We start from the raw sequence: 18,121 nt of genomic DNA, 5'->3' as shown, positions 1-18,121 counted from the left end.
GCTAACTATGTCCATATTCACATCTTCAGGACGAAATCACGATCCCTCAACCAAGTGTCAATGTATGTTATGCCATGGCTCAGATATACGTAAAATCCATTCTAGCAAGTGCCGCCCCCTTCCCACTAAAGTGCCCTAATTTTGACCGGTTTTAATCCAACTGAATACAAGCAGGGAGTTTATCTTGCATTGGTATTTTGGGGGAGAGGGGGAGCAGAAATGGCCAATAAAATTCCCGATTAGATTCCTCGGGGTCTCAGCAGGCAAAGCCGGTCGCCATAATTCGCTGCCCTGGCAAAATTTCCCTAACAGCACACTGTACAGCCCAATCGGAGCAGAACAGTATAGGGCGTTAAACGTCTTATGGCATTGTCTAGATTTAGTTTCTGGAGAATTAGATTCTTTTTTAGTATCAGTTTTCTGTCCCACGTCAAATATTTATTCTCTACAGAGAATTTACACTATGTGAGCTTGACCGGGAATAAAATGTTTTAAGACATACCAATACCTATTACATGAGTTTTAGTTCTTCTGGGTCTTTTTAAATATACCCGTGTCATGAGCTATGCTTTTTTTTTTTTTTTTTTTTTTTTTTTTTACCTAAATTCCAAAACTATATAACAAAGTTGGAGCTTACAGCTTTTAAGACGAGTAACCAAGTATATTTAGTTTTTCAATTTTATTTATTTTGCAAGAAATAGAAATACAAATTTAATTTAATAGGAAATCACTAGATGTTGCCTTATACCTACTTGCTCTAAGTTAATATCCCCTGTTGTAATTTTGTACGTCTTCTACACAATTTAGATACAAGATGGTCGAATCCATAGACTAACTAACCCCGACATTTTATTGGTCCTCTTTTTTCAGATTTATATTTACGCTCAAAGTGACAACGTCAGAATTATACATGGTATATACAAGTATTGGAGATTTCATTTTATTGCATGAAATTTAGAAAATAGACCAAAGTATGGCTACCCATAAGCGGGCTCGAAAACTGTTTTTGCTCCCTGGGAACCCTTATTTCCTACATCACTGGTTGAAATGAAGAGAAAGAGTTCAGATGGTCTTTTAGGTAAACATATACGCAAAGACCTTACTTCCGTTGTACCGTGATATCAACTTAAATAGCATGTTCTGTGTATGTGCTTACAGGCTTGTATGCATCAGTGAATAAGGCTCTGGCTCGCCAACTAAGTCTCGGGTTCACTCACGAAACTAGCTAAGTTTCCTCTTGTCAATGGTGCTGGACGGAGTTCCTGACAATCAACAGTGTTTAGTCGTTCGGGTGGAACAAAAGCCGAGATCCCGTTGACAGTTAAATTTGAAATCAGATTAATAATAAGAGAGCTCCCTAGCGCCATAGTCCGGGCAAACTTTCCCTCATAGCACACTACAAGGGGTATGTCCGTGGCCATTAGTCCAGTGTTAAGCCCCATTTCATTTTATTTTCGGAAGTCACGTTGTCATTTAGAATGCGATATAAGAGTAGGCCATAGCGCCGCTGTCCGGGTAAAATTTCCCTCATAGCACACTGTATAGCATATGCCCGTTTTCATTAGCTCAGTCGGGGAAGAACAGTAGGACCATAAACCCCATTTCATGTTCAAAACTGCATTCTAGTGATCATCGTAGTCGATCGTCAGTGATGTTGAATTACAATGTTGAGACAGAAGAAACAATGACATCTGTATTAATGCTTTATAATTTTATTGTAATAACTTAAATTAAACTTTTACATCTACATAAGAAATAAATCAACAATTAATCTGTTTTGATAAGTACCAAGTCCTTTTGCGAGTTACTGCTTTCGTCGGCGAAGTTGGCGCATTTGTTTTTGTGGCTGTAAAAGAACAAATAAAATATAATAACATAAAACGCAGACGCATCCGAATTTAAGAAACAAAAGTACCGGAAGTCGATAATGTTTGATGCAATGGGACGTTCGTCACATATCGCCTCTGTCTTCTACACTCTATAAAACCTATAAATGAACAATTCAGATTCGTAATGTTGCCTCTATTGCTACTTTTCAAACTAAATTAAATACTTTTTTACTCAGTGATCATTTTAATAGGTAGATAATCCAGAATAATTCTAATTACATATTATTGTATGTGAATAACATTTTTATATTCTATATTAAAGTTCAAATTATTTCTGATGTGATGGACAATCTAGATCAATATAATGAATTACGTACCTTCTCCATCACAGTCGTTTCATTATTTTGGGCCCAGATAGTTGGCATATACTGAAATAGAAAATAAACCAATTTTCTTGAAATAAGATTAATTAATCTGAACAACGTTGAAACTTTTAAGGCAATATTTGTGATAATTTTCTAAATTAGTACTTCATTGGCAATGGATAGAGTCAGATTCTAGGAATTCTGGGTTCTAGTGAGATAAAAAAAAAAACCCAACAAAAATCGAAGATAGCCCAATGGCAGATTAAACACTTTAAGTGAACACTGATAGATGTCCACTGTATCCATTAAACTGACATCAAAATGCCAAATAAGCTAGACGATATCCTTGCTCACATCTGGACAGTTTACATAGCCAACATATTTTGTTGTAGGTCAACGTTTTGTATCTTCACCGTGTATTCGCAAACTAAGCTAATAATCATTTAATACACGAGGAACTATTATATATATTATAGGAACACATCAGGTAAAATACAGTTATATTTGTTGCAAATTCGACCATCGAAGTAAAAAAACGGTAGAACTTACATCATTGTAAACCTGAGCAATGGACTTTCTACTTGGGATATATTCATTCATCATTTCTTTAAGTTCTTCTCCATATCCTGCTACATCCATCAAAGACGACATTGGTGTGGGGAGATACAACTCAGCCTTGAGTACACCATTCTGTGGGTCGTAAACAGTTACATTGGATTTGAAGATGCATCCAACTTTTTCTCTGTACTGGGATATTTCAACTTCAACGATTTCTTTCAACAAACTGAATAATTCTCTTAATTTTTGTTCAACATTTTCTTCGATCTTCCAATAGTTGTAAGCCCATACACCCTGTAATCAGACATCAATGATATTATATATCTTACATTTCATCAATACAACGATGGCAAATTATTCTGATGAATATATTGTAACTTGTCAGATTGAATATTCACTGGGAAAAGTGAATATAATATTGCCTTTAAGATAAATATTTTGTAAAATTTGAGTATTACCTCTTGATAAACGTCATTGGCTCTAGTTTGAATATATTTAACTTCTTTTCTGTTTACGATATCAGCAAGTTGTTGATTTATTATTTCTCTTGTATTATAAATAACAGAGTTATATCTTTCTGGTATGCTCAATGAATTCACTGAATCGGCGATGTTATTTTTAAGTTTTCCGATCAAATCCATATTTCGGATTTCATTTACTTTGGATCGGACTAGCTGTATATTGGAATGATTATAGATGCTGTTAGCATAATCTGTGAAAAAAAAATCCATAAAATATTAAAATCTAAAAGACAGTAATAAAATTGATATCAAAGAATTGTAATCAATCTAAAAACCAAAATTACATTGCAAATAACAATGAAAATTCGACAAGGTAGTCGAGATAAAAACTTCGATTCAACCCACCTGACAGAGGCTGTTGAACATAATAATTAATATGTACTCCAGAATTTTCAACTATTTCTCTAAGTTTTTCATTTACAACATCAAGTATTTCCGCTGATATTTCCATACTACTTTCTAATATTTCCTGTTAAAAAAGGTATGTATCAAATTGAATATATACATCTCAATATGCAAACGATATTAAACAAGAAAAAACTTTGCTTCAAAAGGAAAGAAATGCAGCCGTGTAACGTAAGAGATAGCAAGGCCTGAACTTACCTCAAGTTGTGATACAACATTAGTTACAGCTGTTTCATATATTTCTTTAACTGGATATGATTTCATCTCTTCAAGATAATGTAAGATGCTGTCTAATTTTGCTGTGTAGAACTGATTAAATGATTCAATTAACTGGCTATATGAATCCCTATGAAAGACAAAAAGAGATATATTTATTCTTCGTAGTAGCATATTTGACCAAACTATATTTCTCATTTTTTAAAAATCTTTAAATATTGACTCTTAATCTGGACGAATATAATTATAAAAATTGTACTGGCTAAGATTATCTATTTATACGCAAAGAAGTGGTGGAAGTGTAATGAATGATCACTGGAAATCTGACTTACAAAGCTTCCAGGAAAGAAGTTTCTGCGTAATCCCCCATTGATCTCATATACCAAACATTATCATAATGAAGCTGTCGTAAATGACTTCGGATTTGGGTCATACGTTCTTCCAAATCCATTATTTCTCGTAAAACCATATCAACAAATGGACGAATTTCTTCATCAACAGCACCAGCAATAGCTCGGTATTTGTAACTAATTTCATTTCCAACATGTTCTACGACTTCATCAAAAGCAGCACTTGCATCGGCACGGAAACGTCTTTGTTGTTCAGTGGCGTAGTTCTGAAAGTGAGGCAATACATATAAATTGAAAATAAAAATAACATCTTTTAAGTATAAATACAGAAATTGATTAATTAAACATTACCATGATTTTAATTTTAATAAAAAAACAACAAATTTTACCTTGAATTCGCTAAACATCTCTGGCCTCCATTTCATACTATATTCAACAATTCTGTTCCTCTTGAGGATAATGCCATCGGAAAACAAATTTCTGTGGGCTCTACCATCCAAATATAATTCAGTTCTAATAGCACTATCATTTACTACATGAGCATCAAAGTGGAACATATTGGAAAAGTCATCTATATGAGAAAAGTAGAAAACAAAAATATTTTAAAAATGTATCTGGTTTAAAACGAATAGTGATAAAAGGGGTTCTGTTTTCCGATATTATCTTATAAAGCGTATTTATGGAAATACACTCTTTGAGAATAATAACAAATATTGTGAACTAAACCTACTTATGTCATAGTTGGATTCAAATTGGAAGGATCTGGTTTCGCTATCAATGGAAACGGCGGCGACTGCAGAAGGTTCACCATTAATACGGCTGTTAAAAACAACCTGGTATGGTTCCATACTTTTTACTTCACCACTGACGTCTAAATTCTTTAGTGGACTGACAATCTGTGGATAAAGCAAGTGTTATTAAGGACTGTAAAACTTTAAAATGATTACGAACAATTCATCATTTTTTAATTGAAGTTAAAAAAAAACTTAACCTGTTGAACTATTAATAATGTCTTTAAATACCTGGAGATTGATTTGTTGTCGAAGTCTGTCAATGTCTCCGAGAAGAGCCATGTTGATTCGTTTTCTTGAGGCGGTCAAGTACTGCATCTGCATACCAGAGGCGTATTTCTCACTGGAACTACCAATATGAGATGTGAATTGAACATCAGTGTTGGTGTATGGGTGTCGAATACCAAGAGAAAGGCTGTAGTTGTTGTGGTTTCTGTCATAAGAAACATCTTGAACATTTGAGGTCAGAACCAGGGTTTTTCTTGAATCAGGTGAGTAAGAGAATTCAGTCTTTCCGTCAAAAAGAGTTCTACCACTATCTACAGTCATTTCAGTACCAATTCGAATGTCCTAGAAATAGAAATATATTGATATACCACTGTTTACAGCTAAATCAGTATCGATTCAAATATGCCAGAGTTAGAAATATGCAGATACGCCAATACCTGTAACCATTTCAGTAACGATTCGAATATCCCAGAAACATGAATAAATAAGTTTTAAGGAATATATCATAAATATGTAACTTACCTGTTGATTGTTAGGTAAGGTAATGGTAACATCAGCCTTGTGTTTATTGTCACCTGGCATGCAGTTTCCTTTGATACCGATTTGTTTTGAAGTATCTCTTTCAGCATCCCACAAGAAGGCGGCGTCAATGGTTTTGACACTCTTAGTAGAACTGTAACCTCCTCTTGTTTGCATTGTTCGGCTTGGTGTTCCAAGTTTGAATGATGCATCGTACATAGTTTTGTATCGACGACTACTGTCAGACATATCGAAATCGTAGAAGATTTTACGGCCCAACTGCTCATCCCATGCAAATTCCCCTTGGCTCTTTGTTAAATAGCTGTTTCCATGATAAGAACCCTTCATGGCAACTGTCCTCATTGGGTTCACCACTCTTATGTTCAGTTCCTTGCTGTCGCCAAATTGACTAGCAGCCAACAAACGGATGTTACTGTTTGGTTCGTCTCTATTCCAGTTGACAAATATATCCGCATTTAGTTCTTTGTCATTGTACTGGCCACTCATTGTAGCTTCGATTGGTCTTGGTTTGTGCATTGTTACTGAACTGTGATAACTATCACCATACATGTATTCGGTTCCAACATCAAGAAGAGTATCTCCATTATAGTCGGCTTCGACCTTGCCTGTGTACTTTTGGGCATCGTTGTTCAATGTACTTCTTAAATTAACTGAATGAATGGTTTCGAATGGTGTGACCATAGAGAAATCACCACTGTATTGTTTGCTATACAGTCTATCGGAACTTGTGTATCCACCATCCAGGGTAATTTGTTGATCAGTTTGCCATCCGAACATAATATGTGATCGATGTTCGTCGCCAGATTCAGTATTTTGAACAGCAATTTCAAGATTGTCCATGTTTGACAGGCTGCTCTTTAGCGACAGCGAGCCATCTAGAACGTATGGAGATGTAAAGTCTAAAGTAGCTTCCCCACTGACAGTTCCAGTAATTGGTGTATCAAACTTTCCAGAAGATTTGAGGTTCTTCAAATCGCCGAAATGTGAGAAGGAGAGGTCAACATTCTTTAGTTGGGAGATTGGAGTGTACATTCTAAGACTCCCGGTGAATGGATGACGTTTCAAGTTTAAATCAGCATTCATTGTATAAGCAGTGTAATTTCCCAATTTAAAACTCGCTTCAGTTGAGTAACGATGATTTTGGTTTTCAGCAGATCCAGAATATACAACAGTTTCATATCCAGAAAATGGTGTTTCAATATTCAAATCAACGGTATATTTGGGTCCCAAAGTCACACTTGCCTCTCCAGAAATCTTTTGTCGTAGACCATAATCCATAACGGCTTTGGAAGACATAGAATTATCGTTAAAGTTGTGTTCATACGAAAGTTTGGAAGTTTCCAAGTTAGTGAATGGTGTATTGATCTCAAGGGTCGTCGTTACGGTTCTCCACATGTATCGATAGAAGACCAATTTAGTACCAACTTCTTGTCCGTCCATGTATCTTAAATGTGATTGGGTGTTGAATTTTTCAGCTTTTCCAGCATGTTTAAAGTGGAAAGCAAGATTTCTGAAGTCAACATATGGTGTAGTCAATAAAGCGTCAATTGAAATACCTCTCTTAAAGTCATATGCAACTGAACCATCGACAGCTTTGTCGTTATATTTGACTCCATATTCCACTCTGTTTTCGACTAAATCTCCTTCAGTTTTAAGATATGCTCCAGCTTTCTCTGTCTCGCCAGATAAAGTGTAACTATTATCAACTGCCACATGGAAACTTCTTGGGTTAGATTTTACAGTTGTCTCGCTGTGAACAGATGAACCACTGCCAATTGAAGCATCTATGGTAGTAGTACAGTTCAACATTTTGCCGTTGTGTCGGATAGTGGCATCAATTGTTTCTGTGTAGGGATTCTTGATATTGAGAGATAATGATTTATCATCATCAATAAATCGTCCAGCAACTCGTCCATCCAGAACATCTGTTCCTCCATACGTAACTTTACTGGTACAAGCAAAGTCGTTAAGATCACCTATTTTGTTGAACGCAACTGTAATATCCTTTACATTTGCAGATGTTGCTAGTAAAGTAAATCGTCCATTAGTGTCTGTACCATGAGAGAAAATAGATTCAACATTTAACATTTCGCCGTAGAGTTCAACCTCGCCATCGGCTTGGAAATTAGACGAAGAACCTTTCCCGCTTATTGATATTCTGTTATTTCTGAAATCGGCGAATGGGGTGGTTACAACGATACTGCCACTAAGTTTGGGAGAGATGGAAGCATTCAAATCTGCAACAATCTGTTTAGAATAACCGTATGATATCTCTCCATGACAAGATAAACTGTTGTCATCAATATTTTGGATGTACTTATATTCAATGTTTTCATAATTCTGGAATGGTGTGGTGATCACAGCTGATGCATCGATTCTATTCATTCCGTTGGCGTAAAAGTTGACATTACCTTCGACCTTCTGGCCATCCATGAACTGTACACTTACAGATGAGCCGAATCTATTCATGTCACCACTGTGCTTAACAACTGCGGACATTTCACGGTAGTCCCTGATTGGTGTATTGATAGTTATCGATGCTAGGATTGGGCTGGATGATTTCATGTTTCCTGAAGTAGAATATTCAGAACCATCTACAAATGTAGCTAAATTCCATTTAAAGTTCTCCCAAGGTCCTTCAGTGTTTGAAACGATGTTTATTTCTTGTCCTTCTCCGGCATAACGGTAGTTCAAATTCTGTCTCATGTTCATGATTGGTAATTCAAGGTTGAATGTTGTTTCTGATGTGACGATGTAATCAGTGCCAATATTGGCAGATACCTTGGTAGAGAAATCTTTAATGTCCCCATTGTGGTCGATTGACAAAACAATATCCTCAGTAAAGGGGGTAGCGATAGTGATAGAGCTTTCTATACTACCACGAGCCTTCATATTACCCCTAATTGCAATCTCTTGTCCGTTACAAGCACCCGTCAAGTGTGCATTCATGTTGTCCCATTCCCCATCCTTGTGAAGGGTAACCGTAGTAACTCTGGTATCTACTGGTAATCTGTAATCTACAGTTCCAACGACATCGATGTTGGGTAGTGCCATGGTGAATGACGCATCTGTATTGAAGGCATAACGACGACCAAGACTTGATGTAAACTTGTTAGTGAATTTACTGAGGCTACCATCATGATCAATGTTCAGTTTCAAGGTATCGAAAAATGGGGTTTTCAGAAGGAAATTGGCATCCATGCGTCCGCTTGACATTGAGTTTCTGAGTCTTGCCTCAATTTCCTGGGATCGGCCATAATTAATTGTTGAAGTCATGCGGAGTTGATTCCAACTGCCTCTCATTTCAGCCTGTGCCTTAAATTCTTCTAGACCGTCAAAAGGCGTGTGGAAAATTAATTTAGCACTCGGTTTTCGTCCCAAAGAGAACGATAAATCGGCATCCATTTTCTTTTTCAGAGCTTCAATCTCAGAATGACTGGAGAAATCTGATAAGTCACCTTGCTGTCTGTATGATAGTTTTGTATTTTCATATTGATCAAATGGTGTTTTGACGACAAGAATTCCTTCTAGATCTTTGCCCCAGTTCAGTGACCAGTCTCCTTCGACCATTTTATAGGGTGCATAGCGGATTTCAGCATGAGTTTGCATGTTGCTGTTTTCGTTTTTATGTGTCATTGATGCCCCAACGTTTTCCAAATACTCATATGGTGTTGTAAGGCTAACGTCCAATATGGCTGGAATTGGTCCATCCATTTTGTATGAAGAAATCAGGCTCACTAGTTGCCTTGGAGAATATTCAGTTTCAATTCGTGAGTGTCTTCCATTATTATCTTCACTACTGGCAGCTTCAATTCGGAGGTAAGGGAAACTAGAGAAAGGTGTATCCATTCTTAATTTAGCTAAGATATCAGAAGCCCATTTGGCATTGAACATCGAGGAAAATTTACCAAAGACAGGGAGAACTTCAAGGTCTGCTTTGGTGTCGATTTCATATGCAGATTTAGCAAATGAAACATGTGAGTCGATGGAACGGAAATCTGGATGTGGTGTTTTCATTTTCAGAGTAATTTCTTTGTTGTTACCGTATCGAACACGTGAATCCAAATCGATGGATTTTCTAGAACCGTATTCTATATTGGCTGTCGAGATAACCATTTGGCCATTGACGTCTTTGTTAGAAGCTTTAATGACGACTGAACTCAATGTTGTGAAAGGCGATGTCACACGCAGTGTTGTGTCAAGATCGAAGTCGTTGGTAAAAGAGAATGTACCATCTGTGGTTATGGTTTGTCTAGGAGCCCATGATAATTCAGCATGGCCAGTTATAGGGAAAGAACCAGCTTTAAAGTTCAGCTTGCCACCTAAATCTTCAGTGTAGGGGTTGGTAAGGATGAAGTCCATATCTCCGTTAGTATCCCCCATTTTATAATTCAGTCTGTATGAGCCAACTTCATTTCGGTTCTTTTTCAACGTAGAAACACCAGAGAAGAAACCACTAGCAAGCTCGTGTTCAGCATTCAATTCGATGTCTCGAATAGCTTCCCAAGGGGTTTGAACTTTTAGGTCACCATTTATTTTACGTGTTAAAGCCAAATGATTTAGAGCTGTAAGACTGATATAAACTTTGTTTCTATTTCCCCATTCGGATGACATCGTAGATTGGATGTCGCTAAGTGTATGGCGATGATTCCAGTTGTTCTTTATACGGAAATTTGGTACGGCAACCACTAAGTTACCATTAGATTGCATCTGCCAGCCGCTTAAGAACAAGGTCATGTCGATATCATAAAGATATCGATCACCATTTCTATCTAAAACCAAGTTGCTCTGGTATTTGTTATCAGCATATGTTGCTTTACCTTCTAGACTAACAGTTTCGTAGTTACGAATGTTGGATTTAAGTTCTAACTTTCCTCCGAGGTCGGTCTTGTAACTGTCACTCATGTCCTTTCCACTTAAGCTAAGTTCGCCATTTGTGTTACCAATAGACCCTTTGACAATGGTGTTTATTTTGTTGTCAGCGTCGTGGGTTATTTCGGCAGCCATTCGTTTGAAACTAGTAAAAGGCGAGGTGGCTCGCCAACTTAAGTCAATGTGGCGTAAAGAGACGGGCTTCATGATGGACAGGTTAGACGATATTTGATCTCGGCCTTTACCCCAGTTAAACAAACTGCTAGTGCTGTATTTACTGGCATCACTGGTGTACTCTAAATTAGCTGTAACCATTGGTAGAAATTCGAATGGTGTTGATATGCTTATAGTACTAGCGATGTTCCTCTCCTCTACATTAATATTGTGTCCAAAGGTTAAATCTACGTTGATTTTGTCACGTGGACTCCAGGATAGGTCTGCATGTGAAATGTAATTGTCCATACCACTGTGCTTGAAGTTCAATTCCATGGTTCTAGATGGGAATTTCAAGGCAATGACGCCGTCCAAATCTATAAGGGACTTGATATTCATTTCACCTTTCAATGAAACTTTGTCGGCATTCCACTTAGTGTTCAAATTACCAGTATACTGATCGCCTATTCGGCCACCGTCTACGACTACATTAATATGGTGCGAAGGATAGACAACGTCCAAAGTCATCTTACCTTGTGGTTCCTTAGGTGAATATTTTGACACAGAATTAATGCTGTATGTCTCCCCAGCATAATCTACCTGGCCACCAAGTTTGAAATTCTTGAGGTTAAGGTTCGTATTTCCAGAGATGACAAGCGGTTTCATGCCGTGGAGATTAATTTCAGATGAAACTTCGTAGTTCTCTTGTCGTGGTCGTTTGTATGTACTGATGATACTAGACGAGTGGCCATTTTCCATTTTCAAGTTGATGGTGTGTTGCATTTCTTTTTTGGATGCTTGGGCAAGACCAGATGTAATGATGATGTTTTTCCCGGGGTAGGCCAAGGTCCATTCCCCTCCCATTTTGGTGGTTTTCTTACTGTCATCCTTCAGACGAAGACTGGTTTCAATAGCTTTTCCTTCGCCATAAAGCATTTTTAAACCGGAAACTAAATGACCATTGCTGTGTTTGTGGTCACCATTAATTTGTACATCAATATCCTGAAAAAGGAATAAAGAATACAGAATAAAAATATACCCACAAAAGATTGGCTTTATGAAAAATTCTGAATAATTACTTCTTAATATTTCAGGCTTAAAATATTTAGTTCTATACAGATAAATTACTTACCAAAGGTCGGATAATAGCCCTGCTCTTCATCGCTACAGAGGCTCTCTTCATGGATCCCTTATGATCAGCATTAGTTTCTAGGCGGAAATGGTTTTTGGGGCTAACACCATACTTAAAGTTAACAGTTCCTTCGGTATGTCGGATGTTGTGAGACAAATCAATGTTTGAATTGAAGTTGTATTCTGGGTTTTGTTTAACATCAAGGTTGCTGAAAAAACATTTTTTGAATTTTTAAAATCTTTCTGTGAGTGTAACATACTGTATAAATATCCATAACAGTGAAATGCTTACAAATATTGTTGATTCTTTCATAGTTTCGTAAAATCCTTATCTTAATACTTACCTATTCCAGGTAATTTTGTTCAGGGTCTTAGTACTTCTATCACTGTATTTACTGTTCAGTGTTATCTTATTCTTCTTAGATTTTGGAATATTGTAGTCAATAATCAATCGTGAGGCTGTGCTTCCGGACCTTTTTCTATCAACAAGACCATCAACTTTCATTGTGATGAGTTTCGAGTTTAAGACCAGATCAGCGAGGTATTTCACTTGTTTATTCTTTCGAGCTACCCGGTTTATGTTACCTGTAATATGCAAATCATAAATAAATCTCTATCAATTTATGTCGAATATCCTCATTTATGGAATTCCGCGCGGGGATATACATGTATAAGGGATATAACAGTCCATTTAGCTGTCGTCGCTATTTAAGAGGTGAGAGTTCATGTACTGTTCTTTCAAAACGTAGTAAAACCGTCGAAAGGGATTATGAAAGTAAAACACGTAATATCTTATTTTACTTGCTGGTTTTAGCTCGCTAACCTGAATGTCCCGTGTTCGATCCCAGCGTTGGCCGAGAATGTTCATCGGGATTTTCCGGTGTGGATCCCAAATTCGAGTGGTGCAGGAAAGAAGACACGGTGAGGCACAACGCATAGCACATTGCATTAGCACAATCGGAGAAGAACAGTAAGGCATTAAACCCCATATCATTACATTGCATTTACTTACAGCTGAAACTGATTGGTTTCTTCATCAGAGTATCCAGGGCAATATTTATATCAGCAATCAACCTTTTATCTTCTTTGTATTCACAGCTTCCAGAAATGGTAGCCAAAGATGATGATGGTGTCTTAAGCTCGAAGTTTGGGATTAGTTTTAATGATGATGAACTATAATCGTGAAGTAAACTAGCTATGATAGAATAGACTCCTCTTCCGTAATTCACACTACCACTTATACTCTTCTCCCCCTTGATATTTGTTCCAACAACTATAATAAAGCATACAGTAATGTCTTTAGTAAATTATACGTTATGAGGAAAAGAATTTACTTTGAGAGGGAAGATGTCAAATTTGAGATTATTTATGTAATCAAAAAATAACAGTCTCATGCTTACATTTGATGTTCATTTTCTTGGCTTCTGATGGATCCATGGTAAGATCAACAATAACATTTTCCATGCCATTAATAGTAACTTTACCGTCCATCTTGTATTTATCCATTTTAGGTCGAACAATGACAATGTTTGGTGTATATGTGATACGTGATCCATCCTCCATGACTTTTGTATCGGCATCGATTATCAAAACCTTGGCATTATTGTATGATACGTGGCCGTTGAATGATTTCAAATTATCTTTGTTTTTGAACACACCTATTAAATAAACAGAGGATTACAAATAAAAATAATTTACAAATAAATGGATGCTACATAAATAAAATCTTTTGCAAAATTCCTGACAACTTTGCTTGACTTAAAAAATTAACTAAAGATCAATTCAACGATCTTTGTAGTTATAAATGAATATGCAATCCATACCTTTACTGACAGCTTGGACCCATGGAGATCTCATTCTTACTTCCATATCATTATTTTTTGTGTCAAGGATAAAATCAAAAGACATATCACGATCAATCTTGGATCCCGGTGTATCAAGAGCCAACTGAACAACATTGGTTGATGGACTCTGAAATATTAGCACATGATATAATTGGTATTCAACATGGTCAAAAAATGCGGCGAAATGTATTTAGATACAGTGCTGGTATTCAAAATGCTAACATTAGGTAAATGAAACCAAAAGAAAAGAAACATTATTTTCAGGATTTTATTTCATCATTAACACAAGATGCTCACAAAGATAGTATTTATGCTTACCTGTGTTTTCTTAGCCAGAAGTCGATATCCAATATGGCTGTCACGCTTGTGCAAAGTCAGACTGACTCCAACTGGCCCAGTGAATGGGAAGTAGGGGGCATCGGCCTTCATGGAGGCGTTTGGGAAGCTAATTTCTCCACACAATTCCAATCCAGTTACCTTGGCCATGCGAGATCCAGTACAGACCGTTGCTACCTTTCGGTTATCAGTGACCATGGTCTGTTCTTTCTCAATATCGCCATGGACGGTGAAGAAAGCGGTCCTAGAAAGATGAAAAAAAGAACTTAATGGGTAATTCATTGATTGTTAAGTATAAGAAATAGTTAGCTATCTGAACTTTTAACATAAAAGAAGTAACGACGTGTAGATAGTTGTTTCAATTTATTGTACTTACTTGACGTCTAAAATTTCCATTTTATCCTGTGGCATATCGAATTCAACTTTCATTATCTTTCCTCCGTGGACCAAGATGCTTCCTTTAGCTGCAGTGCTTGAGTGAAGTGTGCTTGTCATTCTTAGTCCAGATTTTGTGACGTAGGCATCAACACTCATACATCCAGTGATAGCTACAGCACCACTACAAAGACAAACGTATATAAAAATAAAGTAGGTTTAATGTACAAATAAAACATGAATGGATAAAAGGAATGTCGATGCATTAGGTCCCCTAACTATAAATTTGCGATAACTCCTTAGTCTCTTGTAATTGTAAAAAGTATTCTTTTTAAAATTTAAAACAACATTTACCTTGGTTCAATAGTTCCTTCGATTTGGAGTCTTGATGGGTTGGCGGTCAATTTATTTAATCTCATTTCACCTGATGCTTTCATATCTACGGTTGCGACACCATTGACAGTGAGATTAAGAGGCATGCCAGACGAAGTAGGAACGATAATACTGCTGTCCAAAAACATGAAGCTCTGGGTGAAGGAAAGGTCATGCTTATTAGACAATTTTTTGAGGATATCTTCGAAATTCAGGCTCTTCATTTTAGGTAGTGAATCAAGACCTTGGAAGTGTGTGAAAGCCATTTCGTTACCAAACATTCTCATATACATAGAACCTCTGAGTTGGTCAAGTTTAGCCTTGCTCTGTAATTGAAATACAATTTAATATTTAAAAAAAGGATGTGAGATATAATATATACATTTCATAACACATGCCTTAATATTCACAACCATCTGTAATAATAAACTATAACATAAACTGTAAATTAAGCAAATATAGATACATTTACTTGTTTCAATTAATGTTCTAGATAAAGAAATGTAAAACAATTGAATTAATGTAATGGGAAAAGAAATGTAAAACAAATGAGAGATCAGATTTTCTTTTCAAAATAAGATGATTACCTTAGCAACAGATTTGGATGAACTCTTTTCACCAAAATATCCAAGTGGTCCAAGGTAAGTTTCTAACAAATATTCCAAACCTTCAATACGACCTCCCATATCCATGAGGTTTACGGAATTACCGAAAAGGTCAACAGTCAAGTTTAGGTTAGCAGATCTTGGAATAAAAGATTTTGAAGACCAGATGATGTTGCTTTCAACCATAGCACCGGTGTTGATTTTCTCTAACATAAAAGACCCCTCGTAGTTTCTAGAATATTTCAGCTTTTCCATGTTGAATTCTTTCTTCAGACGAGCATCTTCAAGGATAAATCTGATGTTCTGTTTGTGTGGATTGGATGTTTCCATCAAATTAGTTAGATGAGACCAAACAAATGAACCAACTTGATTAGCATCTTCTGATTCCAATGTTGATTTAACTATGTTAATAATATCTTCACTTGGGCATCGCATGACAGCTTGGTAAGCGGCGATTCTCAATTCAGAGTCTTCCGATCTATCTCTGAATATCGTCATTGGTCCACTTCTCTGTAAAACAAGAAAAAAAAGTCATGTAATAAGATACGCCTTTTGTTTGATACATTACATTTTTGATCTCTATAAAATTTTGAAAGTATAATTTAATACTTACATCCGCTGAGCATGGTAATCGTCGGAAAGCTTCAAGGGCAGCAACTTTTATTTCCATTGGGTTAGATGCTCTTTTGAAGCAGTTGCTCAAGACAGTAGATCCAATTGTGTTGCTGTGTCCAGCGTTTCCAATTGCTCGGAGAGTTCTCAGGGCCTATAAAAGTGTATTCAATAACGTGTATATTTGTAGATATAAGAATATTATTGTTATTATTTTCATGAAAAGAAATTAAATTATTAGAATTAAAATGGATAATTGGTGTTACCTTTTCCAGATTGCTATCGCGAACATAGCATCCACTTCCCAAACTGGTTTCGAAGATTTCAATGATGTCACTGACTTCCATCATGTCAGAGCAGCCAGGTGTCTTGGTACAGAAATTGTTTACCAAAGAAGATACTGGGAGCATGGCCTTTTCTTGAATGCTGTTCATACGAAGAATATCCTTGGCATTGGCCAACATTTCTCTGGTTGGTGCCTGAATAAAAGCGAGGGTGTTAATCCACATTTCAGCAACGAGTCCTGTGATTTCCTTGTTCATCAATAGTTCTTTCATCATTTCAACAGAGCTGCTGGTACTGACCATTGGGATGGCGTCAAGGAAGAATTTCTTGGTTCTTTCCATATTACCACTACATATGGAACCACTGGTAACTTGTATGTAGATGTCTCTCATTGTAACTGTGTTTAGGTTTCTCAGCAAATGAACAAGTTCAGAAAACATCATTGGTACCTGTGGTCTAATGTCTGAGCTTGTAGCATGGCATATTTCTTGAAGTTTTCTTTCAACATCCTTTCGTTGCATCTCAGATGACACTGGCTCTTTGGCGTGTTCGAAAAACATGTTTGCTCTTCGTGTGATGTAACCTAGCATAAAGAAGGCAGACAATTTGAACATTGCTAAACACAACTGTTGGAATTTTGGATAGTAGAGTGAATATCTTTAAATGTGTTTTAATGATATAAAATGATGATGTGTACCTGGTCTTGTTGTCACACCTTGTCTCATTGATTTATATTTCAGTTTCTGGATAATTCTTGTTAAGGCACCGCTATTCTCGTTTGAGAATGGTCGGTAAACGTGGGTTTCTTTACATATGACGTTCTTGAGAAAAGCTTCAGTGTTATCGACTTCCTGGTTACATTCATGTTCACTTTTAATCAGAGGTAATGACTGGATTTCCTGCAGAAAGACAAACAAGATTTACTCAAACCACTGCCTTATTTTTCTTTAAAACAAATGTAGAATTTATTCAACATTATTTATATCACCACACCACAGAGAAAGTATACCAGGTGTTATGAAAAGAGACAGCAAGCACAATAGCCTTCTCCATTTTAATATAGAAAGGGATTAACAAATTAAACAAACTGACTGGAACGTATATTTTATCATTATTGTATATTATGTATATTTGTATTGGTATTTTATTTGAGATAAAACTTACAGATGGAACTCTATAAGGCATAGCTTGGATAACACTTCTGTAGTTTTGTCTATCCATACAACCTAATAAATTCTTGGATTTAGTTATAGTTGTCGTGTACCAGTTTTTAGAGCTTTTATACTGAGTCATACACTTCCCTGTTACATCAGCCTAGAAAACAAAGATACGTTCATTTCACTCTTTGAATATTGTGATTTCTTTAATCTTTTTTTTAACAAAAATCAGTTATATAAACTGTTGACTCCAGGACTGACTAGAGTCTAACGTGTTATTTCAAATTATACAAATAAGAATAAACATGTAATGTATTTGAATTTTTACCTCATGGACAGATTGGTCAGTTTCAAATGCATCCATAGTGTTCTGGAAAGTTGAAAGGATACCTCTTTTGATGTTCAATATCCATGGCCTATCACCCTCAACTGGGCACAGCTCTTCTACGGCACCATCTTGGAAGGCGAATCTCAAGGTGTTAGCTTCGAGAGCCATTCTGAATTCTGAGTTGTCAATTGGTCGCATGGCCTCGCTAGGATCTGATTGGAAAACTTGCACGTTTCTTAACTGCAAAT

General features: G+C 36.4%; 1 protein-coding gene across 1 annotated transcript; it reads right to left on the bottom strand.

The window, feature by feature from the left end:
• Positions 1–1,863: 1,863 nt before the first annotated feature.
• On the bottom strand, positions 1,864–18,109 carry LOC126819753 (uncharacterized). Its single transcript, XM_056100617.1, has 25 exons — positions 17,874–18,109; positions 17,553–17,702; positions 17,086–17,287; positions 16,370–16,971; positions 16,105–16,257; positions 15,474–16,001; positions 14,869–15,212; positions 14,516–14,698; positions 14,122–14,383; positions 13,783–13,930; positions 13,360–13,617; positions 12,972–13,232; positions 12,304–12,544; positions 11,961–12,168; positions 5,786–11,830; positions 5,267–5,605; positions 4,975–5,140; positions 4,634–4,815; positions 4,227–4,510; positions 3,877–4,024; positions 3,619–3,742; positions 3,211–3,464; positions 2,744–3,046; positions 2,207–2,257; positions 1,864–1,987 (listed from the first exon to the last, which is right to left on the bottom strand). Exons 1-25 carry the CDS (start codon positions 18,069–18,071, stop codon positions 1,979–1,981), a joined length of 11,643 nt encoding a protein of 3,880 aa, XP_055956592.1. The 5' UTR covers positions 18,072–18,109; the 3' UTR covers positions 1,864–1,978.
• Positions 18,110–18,121: the final 12 nt, after the last annotated feature.

This window comes from Patella vulgata, chromosome 4, assembly GCF_932274485.2.
Source record: "Patella vulgata chromosome 4, xgPatVulg1.2, whole genome shotgun sequence".
Classification (NCBI taxonomy): domain Eukaryota; kingdom Metazoa; phylum Mollusca; class Gastropoda; family Patellidae; genus Patella; species Patella vulgata.
Note: the sequence above shows the minus strand (reverse complement) of the source record. Positions and strands in the feature narration are given on the sequence as shown.